Source organism: Corvus moneduloides, chromosome 3 (genome assembly GCF_009650955.1).
Source record: "Corvus moneduloides isolate bCorMon1 chromosome 3, bCorMon1.pri, whole genome shotgun sequence".
Taxonomy (NCBI): domain Eukaryota; kingdom Metazoa; phylum Chordata; class Aves; order Passeriformes; family Corvidae; genus Corvus; species Corvus moneduloides.
Window position 1 is genome coordinate 111,465,717 of NC_045478.1, and position 26,063 is coordinate 111,491,779.

A 26,063-nucleotide genomic window follows, 5' to 3' on the forward strand; every position below is an offset into this window, starting at 1 on the left:
ACAGTTAATATTTTGTGGTAAGTGAAACCTTGTATTAGCTATAAGTTGTTTTCCATCTTGCTGTAATATTGGACTTATCTTTAAAGCAGTTAGCAGAACTTGACATAATTATTTTCTCTTTGGTGTAGACAACGTTGCTAAGTCGTCTGGAACGAATATTTGAAGTCTGTTTTCCTTCCATGCCTGTTGCTGAAATTGAAGAAGAAATAAGTTCCTTGAATCATTTGTTGGAAGCAAATAACAAAAAGCAAATAACAGCTGAGGAGAGTTTAGGAAGTTCTGGGTAAGAAACCACAATGCAACAAACTCAAAATGAACTTGAACCACATAGAGCAGTAATTCGAAGTGAGGTGTTTGCTTCAAGCATTTTGAGAAGCTGTCAATTGAAAATCAGCTATCTAGCAGAATGCTTGTTTTCAGTGACTACATATGCCAGGAGTACTTCACTTAGCAACTCAGCAGCCTATCATCTTCTTTTCAATGATGTCTCTGAATTAACCAGAATATATCTTATTAGTTACACTTGCTATAAATTACTGCATTTATTTATGTGATGATGAAGTCTAAGCAGGCTTTGCCCTGTCTGCTGTGGACATCATTTTCCAGTGAGAAGTCTGAACTATAATTGTTCTGAGTACACTGTGCAGTTTTAGTGCCCCTGGGTATTGTGCTTGGTCATAAGTTTAATTGGAATGTATAATAAGTCACTTGCATTATAAAACAGAATGAATATTCAAGGCTGCTAAGCTGTTTTTCTGAATGATAACTTGATTTATGATGGGTTGTGCAGGGAACTGATGGACGTGTGGACAGAGCTGCAGGACATCCATGATGCATATGGACTGAGATACCAGTGGGGTGGCTCCCACAGCAACAAAAAGCTTTTGTGCTCCTTGGGAATCGACACAAGAAATATTGTGAGTCTCTCAGTAAAACTGGCTTTCTAAGTAAGGAAGCTGCTTTAAATGTAGAATCAGGTGGAAGTGTTTTGTGTGAATGCCTGTCTCCTAATTGCATAGCTGGACAGAACATGGCTGTTCTTGACAGACCACCTGGCAACCTTTTACAAGCCGTATTAATATAGAAGTCACATTAGTTTTTAGCCATTGTGTTGTAATTAACATAGTATTTATTCTGTGATACTAACCTTATGCAAGTTATGTAGCATTGGAAACCATTTCCATCACTGACACACAAACTCTTAAGTAAATTCTTTGTTGTTGTTGTTTTATCAGCTCTTTACAGGCAACAAGAAGCAGCCTGTTATAGTACCCATGTATGCAGCAGGACTGGTAAGCCTTTTTAGTATCTTTTTTTGTTATAGTTCCAACAGCATCATATAATGAAATAAATTACATTAAACACCAAGGGTGCAGAAAGATATTTTTGTAAGTACAGTTATGGCTTAAGCATCAGTAGAAATCTAGAAAAGAATTACCAAACAATTTTCATTATGTGTGCAAGCAGATACTTGCTTTTAAGTGAAAGAAGTACTTAGTAAAAACAGTGAGAAGGTAAGGTTTGTGATTTTTGCTGGTCTGAACAAAATCAATGTTCTTTTTTCCTCAAAAAATGGTGCACATGTATGTATAAGCACATACAAAAACACCTATGTTTTCATATGATCATCTGCAAATGGAATAGTAAAGAAATGGTTTTCTTTGGTTTATATTAGGCTGATTTAATTTCGTAATGTGCAACTTCTACAGTTTTCTCATGCATCAAGGTCTGCTCATGTACTTCTTTGGATGCACACATGGTATTGAAATACAGATAGTTAAAACAATTCAGAGCAATTGCTGTTTTCGTCCTGTTTGTGAGCAGGACTATGTTTGCAACACATGCAGTTAGTTTTTTGCAAGTTTGTTGTTGTTGCTGATTATATAAAAAATTTAGGAGATAAATACTTTTGCACACAATAAGCTGGATAGCAGCGATAGTAGGAGTTAAGTGGATTGTTGTTCTCTGTTGCCACATTGCTTTCTGTGTTTCTCTGCTGTCCAAAAGAATTGATTTAACTGGTGGGTAAATTCAAAGCTCACCTAATATGGTGCAGAAACATTTGTGGGACAGCTGATCTTGGCAAGTGACTTCCTGAAAGTGGTTTAAAATGCTCTAGTTGCACATCCTGTGTGTTTATTTGGGGGTTTCTCATAGTTCTCGAGTCATTGGCATGTCTCAATGCAAACTTTGGGTTTTCTGTAGATCTTCTCACCCTCAATTTTCTTCAAGATCACATTTCAGACATTTTTCATAATCCTATCTATCCTTGAACTGTTTGCTTAAAATTAAAAATGTGAATGTAATTATTTTCTTAATGCTTCTTAATGCACTTATTTCCATCTCAGTAATTATCATTCTTGGTATCATTCTGAAAACTGCTAATTTATTTTGTTTCTTCTGGATTACTGAATTGTTGAAATGGAATGAATGCACATGTACTTTTGTGATGGGTCATTTGATATTTCTGGAATAGTCTACACACAATTGGGAGGAGAAAACATCACCTTATCAAGTGACTGTTTTCTCCAGCTTAAATTACATAACTGAAAGTTGAAAGCAAGCTCTAGCTCAACACTTGGGTTTCTGTTACTGTCTCTAAAATGTTTCCTAGGCCTAGGGACCCAGGAGGATTTTCCCCTGCTCCATCCACTCCTGCCCCTCTCAACACAGTGAAAGTGTCCCAGAGATACATGGTTACCCCCCAAGCCTTTATTTGAGGGTAGTGCTACCTAGTAGTGTATTCTAGTTTTCAGCATCTTCAGCCCTTGAAATGTCTGTAAATGCATGTGTCTGTGTGTGCAAGTGATTTTTTTTTTAATTTAGATTATTTATTTGTTTATTCAGGGTATGTTAGAACCTACCAAGGAGCCTTTGAAACCAATATCTGCAGCAGAAAAAATAGCTTCAATAGGACAGACACCTCCTGTATCACCAGAGATGAACACATGTGCATCTGATCAGTTCCAGGTAAAAAACAGAGAGAGAAGGGTGAGGAGAGGAAAAGAAAGAATGAGGGAATAATGGGATGCCTTGTCTCTTCCTTTATATTTAAAATATCTAGGTGGTGTATTCAAAGACACCTGTATGTAAAAGGCAGGTGTTGCTTGTGTCAGATTGAAGTCCTGCTCTTGGATCTGTTTCTCGTGTGTGACTGGAAGGGAGTCCCTGTGGTAAGGCTGTGGCAGTTGGTGGCCAGCATTTCAGAGTCCTGATGATCCTTACTGTTACACCTCAGTTTGCTCTCAAAGGCACTGGGCAGTTAGACAAATTTTATATGTAATATTAGACTCATCTGACCTCTGGCTAAGGTTCTTTGTCTTTGCTTGTTCTGGAGCTTATTGTTGGAGGTTGTTCTACGTGTTGGTTCGCACTTGATTTTCTGAATTACCCTATTTACATTTATACTGTTCATGTTCATTTCCTTTTACCCTTTCTTACTTCTTCAGAGTGTCATGAAAAGCAGCTCAGCTGCCTGGAGAGGGATTTTGGGTGTGGTCATTACAAGCATACGTGCCTGACTGTATGAATTCTCTTGGCCCTTTGTGCCAGGTTTTATTGAATTATCAGTTACACAGAGTTGCTTTGCTGGCTTCTCTGTCTTTAAAGTCTGATACAAAATGAATTCTGGGGAGTTTAGGAGTGAGCTTTTGAATTTCACAAATTCTTTGTTGTTGTTGTTTTGATGTGATGATATTAGAAGAGCACTTAAATGCCATGCATGTTGCAATGTGCGTGGTTGTCAACAAGCTAATGGGATATGCAGAGATACTTCATTTTCAGTGTCATTACAGTGATGCTCAGTACATATTCAGAGACTCAGCTGTGTCCCTCTTTAGTGCAGGTCTTGTTTAATCCACCCAGCATCTCCAGTTACCTGATATGCTCGTGACTTCTGACTGAAGGCATTCCAGAAAGACTTGTTCTTGGGCTACACCTAACCTTAACAGTAGGTGCTTGTGACTATAGTGATGTTCTTGCAGTCCTTGCTCTGGCACAGTGCAGAGCTCTATGTACGACATGCTTGTAGCAGAGGAGAATTATTTTAAATTGTTGAGCAGCAGTTTGTCAGTAGGCTCAGAGCTGGCATTGTTTGCACAGCAGTACGTGTTTGGTGCTTCCTGTGCTGCTCCTCATGTGTAGTGGAACTGAGCAGCTAAACTGGATATAAGAAAAGGTAACAAACAAATACTAAAATAAGCTTTCGGGGAAGAGATGGGTTAGAGACTGTAACCATTCAGAGCTCTAGGAGGCCACAGTTAGATGACATTCCAAAAGTTTCAGGGAGTGAAAGATCAGTTCTCCACCTCAGAGATCTCCTTTCTTTCTCGGCCTCATCTTCTGTCAATGATTGGTGGCTTCTGTTTGCTTTGGGGAAAATCCAGCTTCATGTCACATTGTGCAAATGGCTCTTGAGGAATATTCCAGATTGTAGTGGTAATAAGATGATGTGCCCAAACATTTCATTAGGAGCTATGCTACAAACATTGTTAAATAGTCAGTGGAAATACAGGCAGTTTTAGTGGACTCTGAAACTTCTTATTCTAAATGCAAGTAATTTAGTTGCAACAATTCAAGTATCTCCTAAGTGTACCTGGTTAATGTGTAATTATTTAGTTAAACTTCTAAATGCCTCCATTTTCAGAATGATGATTTATCCCTATATTCAGACTTCAGAATATTGACATTCTTATTGGAAGGAGAGGCTCTGGTTGATAGATTCGTGTTCTTTGCTCAAGGAAAAGTTCTCCTCTGTTCGAAGGCTGGCATTTATGGCACTTGTATGCAGATCAGTGTCTGTGCACGTGTGTGTGGGACTTCCTGCTAAGGGAATAAGACTTTGGAAGAAAGACTGATTAGGCAAAAGTGAAAAGAACATTTGTAGAAACAGAGAAATGCCTCATAAATGTTTTTGTTGTAGGCAAACAGACAAAAGCATGCAGAGATTTAAAATGGAGAACTTTAGAACTAATAGAATGAGGTAAAAAGCAGCAAATGAGCTGCAATGTTTCTTCCTAGTTATGATATAAACTCTGAATGTTTTGCCCTCATTCCCTGCAGAGGGTCTCACTGAGTTAGGCTGTGGAAATAGAGTGGACAAATTTCCATCTGAGACATTTAAGCTGTAAGAACAAGGGTTTTGAAATTGAGTTCTCAAGCAAGTTACTGACTGGTTTGTCACATTAGTTTATTGTGTAAATATGATTTTTGTAGAGTCATTCTCTTTTATATTTGAAGGTAGCATCTAAATTCTTCTTTGATCTGTTGTTTATCTTGACAATTGAGGGGTTTATTTCTCTGTTCCTCTGTGCTCATGACTATAAGGCAGTAAACAGAATATGAAATAATCCCCTGATTACTGTTGCCTTGATCCAAGCATGGTATCTCAAAGACTTCACAGGGCTGAAGTAAAGGCTCTGTCAAGGCACATCAGGTGTAATGAGTGGCTGGTGAAATAGGTACCCTTTGATTGTTAGACCTGAGACAGGTGCCTTTCTCTTCGTTTTTATACTGCTCTAGTGGGCTTCTACATCACAGCCAAGTCTTCAGGCAGTGCATGCAAAATACATTCCAGTGTTTGTCTAAAGGATTGCTGTCTGGACTTAATGATGAGTGCTTTCTCTTGGTTTGATACTGTTTTCTGGTTAATGTTTTAAAGTTTATTTACCTGCTTTCTCTTTGGATTTTTTGAAAAAAGTTGTCCAGATATTTCTGATCTTCTGCTATTGCTTCAAAGCATTCTCTTCTCTCCATTTGGGACTATGTTTCTTTGGTAGGGTTACCTGCCTAGTTTTACTTAATAAGTTTTATATTGGAATAAAAATCTGCAGTGATCCAGACCTTTCTGGAAGAAAATTATTAGTGATTCTTTTCTGCAGGTGCCCATTACAACACATCTGCTTGCATGTAAGACACTGAATTAGGGATCAGGTTATAATAGAAATATACATCTTACACTTGCTGGCTATTAAGGACTGAACCTTAATTAAACCCCATGGGGTGACAGTCTCTAAAAACACTTTTAATTACATAAGAGACCATCAGGACTTCTAACAGTGACAGATGCAAACTACCATATTATTGGCCACCAGCCAAAAGCTCCATCAGGAACTGCTCTCCAGTTATACATGTGAGAAAGATCCAAGAGTGTGAGAGTGTGTGTAGCTTTGTTGACAGAGTAAGAGAGAAAGATTTGCAGGTAAGAGATGCTACAGAACTTGCTGTTCTGTCAGATGTGACATCTGTGTAAAGGGGTTATCTGAAAAGAGCAGTTTTCAGAACTGATATAATTTTGCCGATGAATACACACAATGAAATGTATGAATTACTTACATGTAAAGCTTTTGCTGGAATGTTTATGATGCTCGTTTGTGGGATCCATCTAAATATTGACATTATATTTGTATTACAAGTCCTTTTATTCTTTTCTCCCAGCTTTAAGACAGCAAAATGCTTCCTTGTTTTTTTATTTTGTTTCATTTTCCTTGGGTAATTATTGGCACAGACACAAACATTTACGTTTTACTCTTTTGGATTATAAGAGCTCTTACATAATACATTCTAAAATTACTGTGTGAAAACATCTCTTGCTCGTATCAAAGTGAAATATGATGCAGTAAAACCAGCAGGCATTTTAATTTCCTCTTTCTTACTTCCTTAACATTCAGAGTAGTACTCTGACAGCTGAGTATGCTTTTTCATTTCTGTACTGTGTCCTGTAATCTAAGATGAAGGCCTCGAGGAGTGAAAGCAGTGTGCTCCATTTCTCAGTACTCGCCTAGATTGGGCACTTTACCTGAAAGCATATTATTAAAATAATAATTGCAGTAGTCTAACAAGCTCACAATTCCAGAAAGGCTAAACATTATATTCCCATTTGTGGGGTATGTTCCCATTGGCTGAGGTTTCAATACCTGTGTTCAGGTGTCCCAGTGTAGTTTTCTTAGGGCTGAGGTAATTAGAAACAGAAAACTTTCTGTTTAATTTGCTTTTTCCTCTGCCTTCTCCTTTCACTTTGTTTGCTGTTGTATAGACTGGGGCTTGCCAGCGTCCTGTATAGGTGAGGACTGCTTTACTTACCCTCTCTTTTGCAAAGTAGTTGAAGTCAGCAGAGTGGCCTCATCCCACAGAGCAGACTAACATACTTGGTATATTCTTACCGATTTGGAGTCAGACTCGTTTTTTCCTATTTTAGGAAGAATTCCTCACATCCTTTGTCCTTTCCTTGTCAAATCTGAGAGTCAAGCCATCATTAAAGGCAAACACTTAGAAAGCCATTGGTGCCACTTTTTCCATACAGCTCTGTCACACTCATCAGTCCTGACTCAGGCCTTTGAAACAAAATGTAGTGGGTGTTTTCCTCAGTAAGAGAGTTGGTAGGAAGCCACTTTGTTTCAATTTGAGTTCATTTTGCTCAGGGCAGAAAGCTACTAAATTGTCATACTCACTACCCTTTTCTTTCCAACAAATTCCTTTTAATGTTAATATATTTTACATGTGACAAAGTTTAAACAAGCTACTGATGACAGTGATCATTACTTTATCAGGTGGAGCTTCCACACCGCTGACATTATATCTACATGCAAATCATTTCAATACCAGTAATATCATTCCCAAAGCAAAGTAAAAAGTGAAGAATCAGCTTCTTAACCTCCGTGGAGAGAATACTTTTCAAGCTGTGCTCAGTACTAAAAATGTACAGTAAATGTCTTACTTAGAAAAATCTTTCCTATAAGTAAATACAGAAATCTCCAGCTCCCTTTGTTTTGCTTCCTGTAAACATCTAGCACTGAGGAAAAGCCTTTTACAGTGAGCTTAATTGTGCTACAGAGGTGTAGCTCAGGTTGCTACAGTCTCGAGTAGTGAATCTGCGTTTTTCTTCAGTGTCAGATGGTTGGAAGTTATTTTAAATTTAAAAAATGAAGGCTGATTTTCTACAAAAACAAAGAGAAGATATGGCTCAGCCCCTGGAAGTTTAACAAGTACTGATGCATTTTGAAAAATGTTGCTGAGAACGTCCATTGCTTGTCTTCCATACTGTGATTGTTTTGTTAGAAGTTGAGGGCGCATCCTTTCCCAGTGCTTCACAACAGTTGACTTCACTGGGGAGAGAGCAGAGTGTACTGCACAGAAGTAGAAAGGTTCAGCTTCTTTCAGACATTTCTGCTGCTGTCCCATCAGTTTGTGTCCTGAGAGTACAGGAGGACAGTGCTTGCAAGTTACGCTGCACCTGAACACACCTTCCCTTAGAGCATGGTCCCTGCTGCTTGCTTGTGTCCAAAAGGCTTAACAAGGGGAAATCAAAAGGCAAGGATGGGCTCCCAGAAGGAGTCAATGTTTCCATACTCCTCTTGTTCAAGCACTGCTGCCAATGGTTTGTATATAGATCAGGATGAGTTAACTGTGAAAGGATAATAAGTCACCGGACTTTTATTTTTAAAGGGGGTGGAGTGGAGAGGGTGTTGATAGTTTGTCCCTCACATATGGCGATTATGTTTCTTAAGAGAAAAGAACGATGGATTGTTTGATTATAAATAACGTATATGATCGAGACAAAGCATGGATGTACAGATAGCTTTCACTGTTCTAAATTTGCCCTGTAATTGTGTATACATACCTTTTTTATGATAAGTGCCTCATCTTCCGTGAAAGTAGTAGTTTCATTTTCAACAATGCCTTAAGGTTTGTTATTCAATTCATATGTTTTAGTTAATTTGCAAATCCTGTTTGAATTAGAAGTTGCCTAGTCTGTGCTGTTCAGAATTTAATGGATTTCCTGTGGTAGAACAGATCTACTTTGAATCTCTACTGCATATTATGAAAATACACACCTCCCAAAAGTTGGGGCTTGGTCATTTAGTTGTCTTTTTTAGTGTTTAGACACTAAAGAATCTGTTGTTTGAACTGCTTTGCATTGTTGTAACCTGAACTGACTATAAAATCTGATTTCTGACTTTTCAACTCTAGGAATCTCTACCACCTGTCCAGTTTGACTGGAGTAGCAGTGGCCTTACTAACCCTTTAGATGGTACGTCTCTCCGTAGAGCCTCTAGCACCAGAGCTAGAGATAAGAAAGCTACAAAGTTCAGACAAACATCTATCTGCTGATTATTTTTTTAAAATATATACACACACACATATATAAAAATATATATAATACTTATTTCTTACTCCTAACTTTGGAAATTCAGGCTTTCTTTCTGATTAACAGTGCCCCTGTGTGAAGTATTACATAGTTTGAAAAATACTAAGTTAAGTATTATTTTAGATTACTGCCATATGCTAGTGACACAGTGGCAATATTAATGCTTCATTATGTATAACTGCAGATTATAATGGAACTCTAAACAAATGAGCATTGTAGGTTGATGAGTTTTATTTCTTAAAAGTATTTTTCACCAGTCAGCTATCTCTTTAGACATCCTCTGAATGACAAACTTGTGTATAGTGGCTACTTCAAAGCACAATATTTTAACCACAAACTGTTGGCAAAATATACACTTCCTGAGCTGGAAGTTTTCAGATTTAAAGATAATTTTATATTTCAAAAATGTGACTTCATTCATTATCACTTTTGCTTACACTTAAGAGCTAATTACAGCTAATATATTAAAGAGGTAGCTACGAACTTATTTGTATCTGTAAATGTATATAGTTATCACCTAAAAAACCCTTCGCCTATGTCTATTTTAATAGCAAAGTAAGTTGTGCCACTGCCTCCAGTGTCAGAAATGTAAGTGCATGCAAAGGAAATAAAACAAGTTCTGGAAACTTGTTTGATTGACAGACTAGAAACCTATCAAAAAACTCCTTTACAAGGGGCCTGCTTACAGCAACTAACTGATGACAGACAAGTTCAAAGGCAGGCTCAGATAAAGTGCATCTCTTACTGCACAGGTGTTGCCACACTGTGTTGTTGCAGAACGTGTGGGGTGTAAGAGTTTGGATAGCAATATCATGGTGCTGAAGGAAAGCCTGGATGGACCCTTTTGCTGTTGTCTGGTGTCTTACTACTTCAGTCAATCATCATGCTTTCTTTTTAACAAACAACTTTAAAATGTATCTTGGTTTGATTTCTGTTTTAGTACTAAAGGGGAACAGTATAATTTACCAGTGAGGAACTGAACATATGAGTGGCATTTGTTACGCAGTGATCACGCTGCTTTAAGATAATGATAATTAATAGCTTAAAGCTGCTAAATAAAATTTTGAATGTTTTTTTTTTCTTTTTGTTCTTTGCTATTTGAGGATCTGCTAATGAAGAATTTTCCTAATGAAAGAATGGCTTTCAATTTCAGTGAGGGGAGGAAAAGCCCATTATATTTTAACTATCAATTGACCTATATATTGTTTCCCTTTAACTGGTCACATCTCTCTCTCTGGGTCGTGCTGGTTCTCTTTCATTTTTAGATTGAAATAAATATTTCTATTTTAAAGTTACTAGTGTTGATTTCCTTGCTACATTGTACATGAGGAAATGTGCACTGAATTAAGTTGTTAACATTTTAGAAGGTACAAACTAATACTGTAAGCATTGTTTTCATGTCGATTTTTAAATTGCGTACTGAGTACTAATTATAACTTGCATGTTCAAGTGTGTGTCTTACCCCTTTTTACACATAAACCCCTCCCTTGGCTTACCTTCTATATGGCTGCCTACCAACACGGTCACTGAATTTCAAGCTAGTGGAGGTTCCACTCTTCTGAACCTTGATTTCTTTGGGCCCGTGGATGACAGTAGCTCTAGCAGCACCACCACAATCCCAGGTCAGCAGAGTGTTAAAACCACAACTGTAAGAATATAACGACTTACTAAAAGCATGAGCACATCACTTGACTTTCCTACAAACAAGGAGAAGTTTTACATTGCGTTTCTCTAAAATGTCTCTCTACTGCGTTTTTCCTTTAATCTGTGTTCTGTTTTCTGATGTTTTGTATCGAGTACGAAGTATTTAAAAGGTACTGTCAGCTCTGTATTTGTCACCTGCTGAAGGAATGAGTGTCTTCTATGCTCTTGCAAATAAGATGTTAAAACACTTGTTTCAAATGAGAAATTCCAGAAGTTAACTCTTCTAAGCACTTAAGGAAATTTGAAAAATGGTGTAGATGTGGCAATTGCTAAAATATGAGGCTTGCTCTCTTCTCTGAGTGCCTCCAAATTACAGGATTATGATGATATTTGGAAGCCACATGTGAATATGAACTTATGGAGCTTGATGTATCACAGCCCAGGAGGTCGTGGACTACTACTACTAATAATAAAGTGAAAGAAGTGTTTTAACAGCCTTTTTGATAGAAAAGAAGGATAGTTGCATGTTTGTGGGATATTAGAAGTTCACGAATGTTAATTTTGAAGCCAAAGCACTTTATCTGCAACTTACTCCCTTAAAAAGAAGATGAAAACACCACTCTCTCATTGAATAATGCTTGAAAGTAATTAAATTCATTTATCACGTGGTTTTTACATGCTCTGAGTATTTTGCACAAGCTTGTGAAAACCTACACTTTGAATAAATTTCTGCAGGAATTTCAGGGAACAATTTGGGAATTTGTTCCAGTGCATAGGTTAAGTTGCTAAGGCAAGTACTCTTTCCATACAGTGCCTGAAGCCATGATAATCAATTTCTTTCATAGGAAAGATATTTTTCCTCTTAGTGATTTTAATCTTTAAAATTGGTTCATAAGATGTTTGGGGTCCTCCCACATTTCAAATAAGTGATTATAATTATTATGGTATTTTTTGTTTTTAGAAACACGCTTTTTTAGTTTTAAAATCTAATCACTGAAAGCAATTTCACGGCATGGCAATCTAAATGACTTTTTATTCCACCCTTGAGAAATACCATTATCAGATGAAAGAGGGCAAATTTGTCATGGAAGTGACAGCTAGCAAAGTCAAGGTGCTTTGAGTCCTACAGATTCTTTGTAAGTGTGTGCAAGTCAACTGACACAAGTCACCAGTGCCCAGTACATGTATTACTGCTTGTGTAGTTGGGTACATGTCTTACTGCTTGTGCAGAAGGTGTGCACACTGGAAGGGGTTACTGAAGGAATACTCTGTTAGTCTTTTATTGCATTTTATTTTTTATGTTGTTGCTTCATCAAGTTACAGGTATTATCACCTTTTCTGGTATGCCCTATAATGCTTCCCTCCCCCCACCCCCCCTTTCTTTTCCCTATTGTTTCTTTCTTTATTTTGTTTTGGCTTTGGGTTTTTTTTCCCTACTGACTTGTTTCTGGGAAAGTCATTTGTTTCATGGCTTGCAGCTCGTGTGTTTGTGTGTGTGTTTAGGAGCTTTGTGTGGGGTTTGGTTGGCTAACTTTCCTTCAATATCTCATTAAGGTTTTGCAGTGCTTTCCTTAAATATTCTATCATCATCTGAATAAAATGGAGAATATGCAACTCTTAAAAAATACATAAAATAATTGAAAGACAAATTGCTAGATTTTTTTTTTTGCTTAAAGAAGAAACTTTTATCAGTAGAAGTTTATTCTTTCTTTGGAGACTTATTTTACTTGCTATAGATTGACACTGGAGTCTTCTCAGTCTGATTTCATCAGTACCCAAAATAACTTTTTAATAAAAATTTTCTTTCCACATTATGAACAGGGAGTTACTCATTTCTAGTATGTTCCCGCAGATTTACTGTATTGTTTTATTTTTCATGTTAATAGCTTAACATAAATGTAGCTGAGTAAGAGGTGCCTAAAGAACAGTAAATTGAGCAGTGACATCCCAATACAGGACTGTAAATGGGAATACCTAAATGATGTAACTTACAAGGTTGCATTTAATGTTTGTTGCAGAGTTGCATGTCAAAGGACTCCTTCCTTCAATTAGCTTTCCAATGTGTACCTTAATGGGATTTCACAGGCTTCTGCAAGTCAAAATGTATTTCTTCAAGGCTTCCTCTCCCTGATTGAAAGTGGATATTTTATGGAATATTTGGGATTTTTCCTATTTCTAACTTCTGTAAACATCTGACATTTCTAGAAGTCTTGGTATACTGGTCTCAGGACAGTACATATTTTGATTGCATGGAACTGGATCAAATCAATTGTGAAAGTCCAGACTTTAAAAAAAATATATGTTAAAAGGACAGTTGATTAATCTCTAATCAGCTCATATTTTATGGAACAAATCTTGCACCTCCTGCAGCTTAACCTGATGATTTTCTTTATTTTACATTTCGGTCAGCTTAGTTTCCTCACAATAAAAGAAGAATTAACTTGTGCCAAAAGCATAAATGGTCAAGACACTGCTTGGGGAGAGCTCCTGCAAAGCAGGTTTGAGGATGATTAACATCATCCATTAGCGCACACACAGTGCTGCAGTTACTGGTGGTAAAGGCAGGACAATAGGCACTGGCATTTATTTTTAGTAATCTTTTGGTGTTTCAGGATCACTTCTAAAAGCATCTTGATCCTTGTAAGCTGGATACAATCACCAGCAAACATTAATCAATGCTGGTTTTGTATTAGGGAGCTGCATGGGACCATCAGGTCCCAGTATTTGCAGTGTTTGTTCTGCAGTAGGATTAAATGCTTTGGTGTTGTCCACACCAACTGGCACAACCTGTTTAGCACACAGGTGTCTGTAAATAAACACAGTGCTTATGTACAAAAATTCTGTGCTGTCTTTGAGAAATGCCTTGTGAATGGCACATATGCACACTTCATGGAATCCATGGAGCATAAAATATCTGAAACTGTAGCTAGGGAAGTATCAGCAATTTAAAATGCAACAAAATTTGCTGTAGCAGTCTTTCCTCATGATTTATTTTGATAATTCTAATTCCTAGAGAATTTTTTTTTTTTTAAGGAATAGTATGTAATATGTAAAAATCCTAGAGCTGCTTCCTACTGAGATGTGATGCTTGGTACTAAACAGGTAGAATTTAACTCATGCATATGTATTTTTTGCATACAGGTTTCCATTGTTTGCACTGTTTTCAGAATGACCTCTGCTGCTAAAATCTGAAATCCATTTGCGACAAATGGGATGTCAAAATTCAGCATCTGATTTCAGATACCTGAAGCTAGGAATTCAAGGCTGAAACATTCAGATACTTAATGCTTTAGAAATACTTGGAAGGTGAAAAGGGAGCACACACTAAAAGTTTTGGTAGGGCTGTGCATATTTTTAATGCCATTCCACTTCTGTGTTTCATAAAAGCTGCTTTTCCTCACTTCAAATTTCAACACGACCCCTAGTGAAAAGCCAGATACTAAATGCACTCTATTGCATGCCAGTGTTGTTTGTAATCTCTAGGTGAAGAGTTGGTCCCTGTTAACATGCAGTGTTCTTTTAGTACAGGCAGTTGAGTTGAAGTAATTGAAACAATCCATTTTGACACAGCTGACATTTTTATGGAGGTTTCACTCTAAAAAGTCAATCAAATTGTTTTCGTTTACTCATAGACTGAGACCTTGTATGCCAGACTTGATCCAAGATGTGTGTTTTGTACTACAACTGAAAAAGCTGCTGAAAAAGGATGGGGAGAGAGGATGATGCTTCAGAAATGCAAACATGTTCTGTCATGTTCTCTTCATGTATCTTGAAATTATAAATGATTCAGATGTTTACAGAAAACTGTCTCTAGCAAGTTGGTCTGTGGCTAATTATGACTACGTGCCTCCAACCATCACTGATTATTATTTTATACTATAAGGTGTGGATCCTGAGTTGTATGAATTGACAACCTCAAAACTGGAAACTTCCAACACAAGCAACAGAGTGACTGATGCATTTGCAAGGCTCATGTCCACAGTGGAGAAGGCAAGCACGTCCACAAGGTAAAGTCTCTTCATTGCACATTTGTCTTCTAAGGGTGGTGTGAAATGTGAGGTGTGAGTGTGTGTGCAGTTTTAGGGCAGAAGTTCCTGAATGGTCAAAAGGCTTTAAATTTTAAATCTGAAGTTCATTGTACTGTAGTTCTTATTTCAAATTATTGTAGAACTCTAAAATAAGATGGAAAAGTGTTTATGAACTGAAGGAAGAGGATCACCAGGACCTAAGGTGAAAAGCTAGAGCCAAACTGAACTTGAGGAAGCAAATTTCTTAGCACCAGAGCTGGTTCCTAAGAATAGCAGGGTAAACTGAATCAGCTCAGTTACTTAGGACTGAGACAGAAGACTCTCCTTCGGCTCTGTGTAATTTATAAATACAGAATGTTCCGCAAGTAAAATGATAACAGACTAATAATTATGACTCTATTTGTCCCTTCACAAATATTTCTAACACCTGTCAAAACTTCGGTGACCAAACATCAGTTTAATTTTGCTGTCGCAGGTTAAGGATTGAGTGTGTAGTTGGTTTAGGATGTCCTTTCTGCTCTAGTGGAGCACAGGTGAAGCAGTTTTGTGCTTTTTTAATAGGTAGCATCTCTAGAAAAGCCATTTGATGCCTAAGGCCTTCTTGAAGTCTGGCCTGTTGAATGGGTACAGAATAGTGTCTCCATTTATAAGCTTGTATTCTTTGGGTTTATTTTTTTAATATGTATCTTAGCAGTAGGATCCTGGACTATCTTAACATAATTAATGTCTGTGTCCATTAAAATAAATGCTGAAGGATCTTTACCAAGTAAAACATTGGGGTTTTGGAAGTGTGTGCCTCAACATGCAACAAGTAGATGGTAACATCTTCACTCCCAAGTGAGCTTCGGGCTTTAGTCAGCACTCTAAAACCAGATGTGTTTTCATGCAACAGCCCTTAGGAGGAGGCACAGTAATGGTGGGACGTAGCTGGCTTAAAATGACTAATTTGTAATTTACAAGAGTTCTTTTAAAACATGCTCTTTTACTGAGAAAACTACCTTCCTAGTTTTCCTGCAGTGATAACTTTGAAAGTGAACACGAAATCAACAAGCCATGAAATTTCCAGGGAGAACCAGTAGAGGGAACTCCCCACTTCGATGCTGAGTTTTGGGTCTTTTGGATTCCCTCTTTTTCTGTCCATGGAGTGCACGTACTCTTCCTGGAGATATTGTAGTGGAAGTCTGACTTTCATTAATTAGAAAACATAGTTACAGTTGAAATATTTTTGTATTATGTTCTAAACCTAATTTTAAAGTAACCACAGTGGGACATGCAAACTCCCAATATATCTTTATTGTACCTGCACTCATAGATTTGTACCTTGCTTTAAGATGTCTTGTTTACAAAGGAGCAGGGAAGTAAATGAAGTAAATGAATGTTGACCCTCATTTTTCTGTATTGTTGCTTTTTTGATATGAGGAGTTCGGGGTTTTTTCCAGTGCTTTCACAATGCACTTGAAAGCTCTTGCTTGTGCTCTTAAAGCTCTTAACCCAGATGTCAGAGCTCTTCCTCTGTCCTGGAGAGCACTGCTTACCAACAGGAATTGGTTCTAGATCTGTGATGTAGCACTATATCAGGCTGGGGACCTCAGGCTTGGAGGCTAAGTTCAGACGCACACATGGATTAGCTGTGTTCACTGTTTAATACATTTTGTGTGTTTTTATCAACTCTGAATTTTAAAAAAATATCAAGTGCTTTCTCTGCTTGACTTCATGCTCTCCAAAAGAAAAGCAGTCTGTTTTTTCAAGCTAGAAACCTTCTGAGAAATAAAAAGGTATAGCCTCAGCAATATGCCAAATAATGTGGCACAATGTTAGCTTTTTGTAATAAATTTGTTTTTCTTTTCAATTTTTTAAATTCTTTTGTAGTGAACTGGAGACTTTAAAATAGGAGTAGCTGGGTACAGCCAGGTCAATGAGGAAAAGGTTCATGCACCAGCCTGGAAATGTGGACTATTAGACATCCATGATAACTGACTGAGGAAGACAAAAACAATGGATTAAGATCACTTTGATGGCAGCTTCAGTTGTGCTGAGGCTATCCCGTGTCTGTAACTTGGTTGAACTCAGGAGCTTTAGGGTAAAGTTTAGAGTGAAAATACCGTTGTTCAGCTGTGGGATGCCACGTGAAGAATCATCTTTGTCTAAAATAGCCCTGTCTTTGGTTGCAAAGCCACCTCTTGAACCAGAAAGTCGGTTTCTCAGCAGGAAAGTATTGGGAGAGGAGGGGAAACTTCCCCCTCAGCTTAAGCCTGAAGCCTTGACGGCAGCAGTAACTGTTGAAGGTCAGGGATCCAGCATTCCAGAGTCTCCAGCCTTGCCTCGTTCCATAGAATTGGCAGAGATCAAAAGTTTATCTGCTGTCTTTTTGAAGGAAAGCAGAGCACTGATACCTTTCCAAGAAATGGCTGAAACCTTCATTTAAACTGGAAATACTCCTTGGGAATGGTGTTGGATGGAGCAGGCTAACTCTTAATTATAGAGTGTTTTTAAAGTGCATTTCTCTAATCAGCTCATTGTTGCTGATAAAGCCTGGCCTTGCTGATGCTATCCACAAAACCCTTTGCAAACATGAGAGGTGACTGAAGCCCTGAAAGACTTGAATGCTGCAGGAAGGGGTTGGAATGCAAAACAGAGCAGTGACATTCGAGTGATGGATGGACAAAGCATTCCCTCTTTCTTGTTAAATTTTCCTCCAACACCTTTCCTGCCTGTCAGTCTGGTTCGTTTCTTGTGGCTTAGTGTTAACATGCCTTTGAAATGTGGTGCCCAGGGGTAGAGGAGCTGGTACAAATGCTTGGGTAGGGGTATCCCTCCTGTCCTCCTTCTTGGGAGGAAATGTAACCTAGTGTAAGAGAAGAGATGGATGGGGACAAAGTGTGCTGTAGAGGATTATTTTGAAACCTGAATGAGGCAGAGACCTTGTTTTGATCCAGGGATGGGTCCTTTCATGGTTTTGTAATCAGAAGTTCTGATTCCAAAGCAGACATGAGTAGTACAGCTGCCACTGACAGTCTGCTCACTCAGGTGTCTGTTCTTTAAGCCATGGCACCCAGAAATGAGGACAGCATGAGCAGGAGAAGCTCTGCAAGGCTCTCCTCCACTCATCAGGGCTCAGCAAAAGAAGCTCTTGGCAACAGGAACATCTTCAGCAAAAGATGTGCCTGAAATTAATGCATAGTTATTTCTCTTGCCTCTATTAAAGGACATCACAGTTAGGAGGCAGTTTGCTAAGTTTTAAGGGTAAAACCTGTCTGCAGTGATGATGTTACTTTGTCTTTTAAAATTAGGGAGTTAGTGAGTAATTCTTCAGGGTTGCCCTGGTGATGTTTGCTAGCAAAAGCATTGATTGTTACCCAGAAAGGGTACTTGCAGTGTCTAGTTTTATTGTAATGCAGAGGAACCTGCCTCTCTCCATGGAGAATTTTGGCCATCTCACCCCTTTCTGCACTGAGATGATTTCAAAAAGGGGTTTGAGTCTCATTACCAAGTGATTGTATCTGTAGCTCTGTCTTGGTCATAGTTAAGCAGTGGTTGCTGTGTTAGTGTGTTAGCTTGTCCTGCTTTAGAGATACTTTTTACGTTGCTTTGGAGTAGATAAATTAAATTATTGCAAAGGGCCTCCAGCCAGAAGGGGAGCATTTGGTAACTGGGCGAGATGGACACCTGACTGGGCTCGCTGGTGTGCCTGATGTGCAGTGAGAGCAGCTGGTACAGCAGGAGTGGTGGCACTGTCCTGTGGTAAAAGTTCTGCACGTGACCATGGAATACAGCGCAGCGCTGCGTCTGGGAGCCGGCAGTGCCACTTCTCAGCATGCTGCAGCTGAGCAGAGGAGGAAGAGAAATATAAATAGCAAGGAGTGTGTGAGCTCCATCTCGCCTGATGAACAATTACAGGAACATCTCCAAGGCAGCCCTCTTCCTTTGGCTTCCTCTGTCAAACACTCCTTTGTTAGCTCTAAGTCCTTGATCACCAGGAGTTTGTACCTTTAAGGGGCTTGTGGTAAGTGATTATTAATAGTAGCACCAGATACTGATAACACAGTGGTGGGTGAGAACCACATTTCAACAGCTCAGAGATAGTCCTTTGAGTGCAAACAGAGCTGACTGTGAAGTTGTTAGAGGAGGCACATATTGGCTCTCTGCTTCTTCCTTCAGTAAATCCAGCACACAGCTTTGTTTATCCTCTAGAATTTGGTAATCTGCCTAGTCAGTAGCTCGTGAAATTCCACTGCAGCAGAGAAAAAAAAATACTGCTATTCTGTGAAGGTAAGTCAGATTTAGTGTTTAGACTGCCTCATCTAGAGAACTTCCATCGAGTGGAGATTTCAGGTAGCAAACAAAAGTGATAGTTCAGTGTCAGCACAATGATCAGTGACGATGGTCAACACTATCATCAGATGTCAAGGATGCGTTTGACTCCAGCTCTTTTTTCTTCTAGCTAAGGAATTCTGAGGCTGCTGTGAAAGCAAACATGTAGCCCTTTGCTTTCCACTGGTCTCTGCTCAGCTGAGGAAACAATCCTCATGGGGGTTGACAAAAAGTATAAGTACATGCTGCTTCATGATTGGAGTGGACATTGCCCTCTCATGGGCTAGGTTTAAAGTTTATCTATAAGACCAGATACAGAAAGGAAATTTCTGAAGTGTTCTAGGGAAAGCAGTTTCTTTGGTTCAAGCCTTTTGTCTCAGCTTTTTTCCCCCAAACGTGAGGGAGCTTATTCAGTTGGAATTTCTTATATCATTACAGGATTTAGCAGGTGCCTTTTTGAAACTGGAATAATGTTTGATGGAAAACTGAGTATTTCTAGTAGTAGGCAGTGTTCTTCAAAGATAAGCCAGATGTGTGTAAAGTATGGATGCTTGGGCAAAGGAGGGGGGTCTGTAGCAGTCTGAGCCAGGCTTCATTTTACTTGGGAAGTGTGAGTTTTTGCATAATAGTGAGAACCAAGCGACATGGGATTCAGACTTCTTTATTCATTTGTGCTCAGTAATTCTTGTGAATAATGCAAAAGGCAAAGTAAACCCTAGTGATTCCCAAACTGCTGAATGTATCATGGCTACTCATACTCCTGCACTTCAAACTGAGTAGATACGCTTATTTGTGAGGCACCTTTTGCTACTGTTGAATCCTGAAGGGAAAAAAGATTTTGGGATCACAATGTAGAGTAGCATGATGTGCAGTCTGAGAACAATCATGTTGAAAACACAGCATAAGTGTGTGTTTATTTTTAAATTCTTGAGAAGTAACTTAGGAGTTTCTTAATGTCCTTTTAAGATCTTTTCCGTTTTATTTTTGAAGATTGTAGCCGATTTAGGTACTTTAGAACTAATGCTCCTACTGTTTTATCTCTAGAATATGGGCATGGTTGTCTCTTCAAGTGAGTCTCTTGACTCTTGAAGCTGCTAAAAAAAAGAAAAAAATCTGTAAAAATTACCATTTGAATAGGACTTTTCCTTATTGCAACAATATACACAGGAACATTTTGCTGACTCTCTCTGTTAACACATTATTGGTAGGCAGGTAGGTATTATAACATTAGACTACCTTCAAGTAGCTTACAGAAGTGCCTGTCAGTGGGAGACAAGCTGACAGAACATTGCTTCAATCAGTGATTCTTTCAGTGATCCCAGGGATATCAGGTACTGGATTAATGCACTTTGTTCTTTTCTTCCCAACAGGAAGCCTAAAAAGGAAGAACATCTTAGTGAAGAGGCTGCCAAGGTGATTTCTAGCCTTCCTGACTTAACTTTCATGCATGCCAAGGTGTTGATGTTCCCAGCCACATTAACACCTTCAACAAGCTGCCAAGAAAAGGTAGACTAAAGTGATGTGAATTGGACGTTTTCTATTGATTTTTTTTTTTTCTTCCCTCTGCGGGTCGTAAAAAGCAATCTTGCTTTAATTAAAAAAATATCAAGTTCAGATGATTTGTTGGTAAGCAGCACTAGAAAGGTATACATAGTAATGTATATTTATTTACATACTGGAGTCCTAAATTTATATTAGAGAAAAATGTAAATAATTGGGGGTAAATCTTTTTGAAGATCTATTCTTTTTGTTGTGCTGGGCTGTATACATTTATGTCTTTGTGAAATACACTGGTGGTGTCCTTCTTAAAAAACTTTTAAAAGTTAAAAAAAAAAATCCTATCAACACATAATGAAAACTTTGATCTTCACAATCTGTGAAGCTCCCCCTTAAGACTTTCTGATTGCATTGAGCAACTTTTTCTTTCCTGCATACATTAAAATACTTCTTGCTGGAAAAAAAATCAAAAGGTTATGTTGTCCCTTTTGTGGGTTTTTCAGTTATTGTTTCTTTAAAACCCAGTAATTTCTTTTGTGTTTTAACAAGCTTAAGATGTGTTTTTCCTTTTCTTTTCCCCCATCCCCTCCCCCTGTTTGATTGGTTGGCTGATCAGTTTTTATGTTCTTGAACTTCAATAGTATGGCTCTGTCACTATATGGCCTTTTGAAAGGTATACTGTCAGTAACTTCTTGTTCCAGTTATGGATTACTGTCTAAACACTTGATTTTTTTTTTTTTTTTTTTTTTGATCATTAGAAGATTGTCTGCTTTTAATCAGTTTGATTTGGAAAAGAAGGACCAAAACAATATGAATGTCTTACAATGAAATTTACCTGTTAAAAATTTTTATGTTCTGTTGTACCACTATTCCTGTTTGATTTTGCACAGTGTAAAATGACATAATCATAGATTGCTATGGTTTTAGGCTGTATATACAGTAAAAAACTATGGGTTGTAAATGTCTGGGGAAATTCCTATGGAAAAAAGAGAGCTATGTCGAAGAACCTCTAAAAAGGTCAATATGCATGCCCAAGGTCTTTTGAGATTTAAGTGTGTAAATTTCCTTTTAGCTTACACAAAATAAAATAATTTAAAAGATACATATGTATATAGCCTGCTCTCTTTTTTTACAGAATGTGTGCATTCCTCACCTTTCTGTTGGTGGTAAAATTGATGTGCTCACTGTGTTAGCAGTAAGACCTTCTAATTTGTGTTGCTCAGTCCCACAAACCACTCCTGGCAGGGTCTTGCGGACTTTCCTTCAGTCCTCCTGTCTCTGGGAGTCAGTCTTTTACTTCTGTCTCCAGTTTCCTTTCTGGCTTGCAGGGCAATGTGGCTCATGATATTTGGGGTTAGAGACTTCTTCAAAGCAATTGGCAATACTCAGCTGTAAGCAACACCAGCTATGGTGAGGCGAGAAAGGACAACTGGGTTTGCTGATTTCTTAGCTACAGAAAAAAAAGAAACATAGCAGTCACTGAAGTCTCCTCTCATGTTAGCTTGCGCTGTAGCTCTGTGAGCAACATCTCATCAGAGGGTCTCAGTGGACTGGCTGCAGGTAAGGCATGTTCTGGGTGCTGCTATTTCTTGATGGTGCATGGACATAGACTCTTCCATGCCTTTATTATGTGCACAGCTCTTTAAGTGCTCAGTCGTTACCACTAGTTCATCACTTAACATCTAGTTCTGAGAAATCTCTAGTGTGTTTTTTTATCTATTCTTTGAGTTCTTTATTGTCTGACAGCACTTGGGTCAGAAAAGCCTGAGTTTGATGCCATTAGCTGGGTAAGCTGAAAGGTTGTCCTTGCAAAAGGAAGCTTTTTACTTCTTGAAATGTCTTTGGGAGACAAGTGCTGGGGTTCCATCTTTGTGAATACAGGAGTTTCAGTGAGTGGTGGCTGCTCAGAATTGAGAGAGCAGCTTCTATGGCTGTGATAAAGTTAATTTGTAAATGCTAAATTGTCTCCTTTGCCCTCTAATTAGTATTGCAGCGTACAGTGATGTGGTATCAAACTGCACCCTGTTGTAGCAGAAAAGGTTTAAGCAAAAGCCATCTGCTTTACCGTGTAGCCCCAAAACCACGTCTGTTTGCTGTTTCTGCAGGTTTTCATTACAGCACTGACTTCATGCCTGTTACATGTTGAAATTAACTTTGCTAATCTCCCAGGTTTAGCATAGTATTCTTTAGTACATGCTTATTATATCATTCAGTTCTGGTGTTGGGCTGCTGTAGGTTAAAATTGGTGCCTTTGTTTCCGTGACTGTGGCGTGTCCCTTGGAGCTGGAGCAGTGGGATAGCTGCAGCACAGAGCTATAGCTATTGTTTCAGGGAGAATATGTTTAGGAGCTGACTCATGATCCTTGTCTGGCAACGAGTGGACTGAAGTATTAAGGAGAGGTGGGGGTGGAAATGCCAGCTGCAAGTTGATCTTTAGTCTCCTCACAATTGCCTCCAGAGGCAGCTGCCCATTTGTCTTCCAGTCTCCGAGTGCAGTTCTGGTGGCCTACCGTGGATGGGGGAGGGGAAAAAGGAGATTTCTATTGTGACTGATGTACCAATCTGAAACTTTGTGAAACCTGAGTGTGTTTATGGGGTGTTTATGTTCTTTCTGCATCCCACAGACCTTCACACTGCTGAAAGACATAAAGCTTACAATCGAAGTTCAGCCTTTTGAGGTGGATGCTGCCTGCCTTAAAACACAGCACTGCTTTTTGTCTCCTTGCTTAAGCCTCCTTTTTTGTTGCTGATGGTGGGATGGACAGACAGGATCCTCTTGCCTCTCTCCTGTCTTGTACAGGCAGCTTTGTTCATATGCAGAAAGTTTTGGCTAACAGATTCGGCTGCATCGGGGTTGTCCTTCCGTGCTGTTCCCAGTGACACAACATGCCTTGTCTAGTTTAATCTTGCCAGTAGGCTTATGGGCAGGATGGCAACAGATACTTTGTGCACATTTGGGTTGCTGTGCATTGTCACCAGACATGTCAGGGTGCATCACTTTCACCCCAGAACTGGTGCCATTGAGGAGCAAGTGCTTATGTGCCCGTCCAGCACAAGCAGCGGAGGACACCTGGTTCAGATGCAATTCCCTGAGTTGGCACATGGCCATGAAGCAAAATCCAAAGATCCCACTGTGAAGGGAGCTGCAGGCTCCTGAGTGACTGCTAAGAAGGGTTGGGCTCTGCTTGTGTTATCTGAAAGACTGTGCTGTGAGACTTGGGGGTTCAGCTCTGCCTTACCCAGAGCCCCACCACCTGCTGCAGGTGCTGGCAGTGCTGGACTGCCCACAGCACCTGGAATGTTGACACCTTCTCAGAATATCATTAGCTCAGCAAATTCATTTTGAGATGCCAAAAGTAAAGCTTGCAAATAATGTGTGTACATGTCCTCAAATGCATTGAGTGTGTACTGAAGTTAACTCTTTGTCACGTTGAGTTGTACAGAATTTTGCCTGGTAATGAAATTGTTGTGTGGAAAGTTTTGTTGCTGGACTGCTGCACTTGAGCTGGATATCTGGTGGGCTTTATAGGATGTGAGGGAGACTTAGCTCAGTGCATGTAAGATGCATCACCCTTGGTCCAACCATTTACATTTTGTGCCAGTTCTGCAACTCTGCATATTTATCTTCTAAATTTCAGAGCATCTTGAAAACACAGGATAGTTGCAAAATACACTTGAATATAATTTTTAAAAGCGTATGTCATCTAATAATTGCATAGTACCTGCTAGGAGCGTCTGCTACAAAATCAGAAGTTTTTTGTCTTCCGGCCTCTGCCAAAGAGCACAGGCACTAAAGGCAGCAAGCACCTAATCTGCTCCCTCCAGGGAGCCTGGAACGTGAAAGGAGATGGGAAGAAACAACACATTCAAATTCAGAGGACTGAAAACAAGGGGAGGAGGAGCTGGAAGAAAACACAAAGCAAGAGCTCAGCAGAAGCTCTGAGTAGGGGAAATAAGAAGGTGAAGCAGGATTCAGAGTATAGGCAGCTGGGATAGCTGTAGGAAGAGCAGGTGGTAGAGAAAGTGGGATACAAGCATGAGGAGCAGGAGCATTTGGAGAGAAGGGAAAGCCTGGGCTGGATTACAGGTGCACACACTGTGCCCACTGGCTGCTTTTCTCCAAAATCTGGAACTGAGCCTCGGAGACCCAAGGGTCTGAGTCGCTGTTCTGCAGAGGAAATGTGTCACAGCCGTGGGGTGAGTGGGAGCTGCATCGCCGCAGCCCTGCTATTGCTGTCAATTATTGTTGGTAGAGAGCTGGGTTGCAGACTAAGGGGTTTAAATGCTGCTGCTGGTGCCTGTCTTAGCATCGATACAAGTCCAGATGTTAGAAGGCCTTTTTGAAGAATTATTTTTAGATAAGGAGGTACATTATAATTCCAGGCTGTAGGTATAAAATCAAATCCTCCAAAGCAAAGCTGTGCCACGGATTTGGAACTGCAGCTTCAGTCCTGTCATGTGTCTGCAATGTGATAGTTGTTCCTTACATATCCTCCTGTTTTCGCCTGATCCTTGCCTCATGTCCTGTGCAGATTTATTCTCTGAATCAGCGTAGTGCAGTGAAACCCTTCTCTGAAGGGCCCCTGCTTCCTGCAGTAGAAGGGGATGGGGTGGCCTTATGTGGAAATTGCTGAGATCACACAGGGGAGTGTGATGCTCTCCTGGCTGGGAGCAGCTGGCCCTGCCAGCTTTTTTTGCAGGTCACTTGTGCACTTCTGTCATTTGGTGCACAGCATGAGTTGCCTGATTGGGATGTGCAGAAATGCTAATTTCTCTGGGATGTAGCTTAAGCAATTAGGAGCTTTGCTTGTTTGATACTCAGTCGTGGCTCTGTGGCACTGGGGGTCAGGTGCACGTGTGATGCATCCAAAACTGATGGAGCTCTTGTTTTCACCTTGTCAACCTGTACTTAAAAATGTAATATATGTTGTTAACCCTGTGTTACAGATGGGTTGTGAAGATCGACTCTTTGAAATGCCATCCTGCTCTGTGTCAGCAATAGCTGAGAAGGACTCATCTGGCACAGGTCTCACACACATCTCAAAGGCAGAGGGGAATTCTGACTGTCTCATGTCTGGGTTCACTACGTGGTCACCAAAGAAAAGTATTTTCCTAGTTTAGGGTCTCTGAGTCATCTGCTGCAGATCCGCTGATTGTGTCAGGACCCTGCTGACCTGGCACATACCTGCAGGGGTTCCTAGTGCTGTACACCATACAGCAGTTGGATTGTGTGCCTCAAGTAAGGCTTGGGGCTACTTCTGCAGCAACAAAGGGGCAAAAAAAACCCCCCAAACTTCTCATTGAACTAAAAGACACTGGGGTCCTGTGGAAAACAAATAATTCAAAGGAGAGTCAAATTAAGGTATTGTACATATTTTTTAATGTTTGCCTAAACAGCCTTAATGATTCTTCTGGCATGGTTTTCCATATGCTTAATG

At 39.4% G+C, this 26,063-nt stretch overlaps 1 protein-coding gene across 3 annotated transcripts in view; it reads left to right on the plus strand.

The window, feature by feature from the left end:
• The window catches only part of AFTPH (aftiphilin), a 42,149-nt gene extending 20,422 nt beyond the window's left edge, over nt 1–21,727 (plus strand). The window contains exons 3-10 of one of the 3 annotated variants that reach the window (XM_032103548.1): nt 129–283; nt 791–917; nt 1,236–1,292; nt 2,848–2,970; nt 8,968–9,028; nt 10,684–10,767; nt 14,673–14,796; nt 20,499–21,727. In XM_032103548.1, coding sequence (XP_031959439.1) covers nt 129–283; nt 791–917; nt 1,236–1,292; nt 2,848–2,970; nt 8,968–9,028; nt 10,684–10,767; nt 14,673–14,796; nt 20,499–20,643 — 876 coding nt within the window. In that variant the 3' untranslated portion in view covers nt 20,644–21,727. The remainder of the gene's footprint in view (nt 1–128; nt 284–790; nt 918–1,235; nt 1,293–2,847; nt 2,971–8,967; nt 9,029–10,683; nt 10,768–14,672; nt 14,797–20,498) is intronic. The other 2 variants (XM_032103549.1, XR_004239107.1) reach the window with 2 other exon arrangements.
• Nucleotides 21,728–26,063: the final 4,336 nt, after the last annotated feature.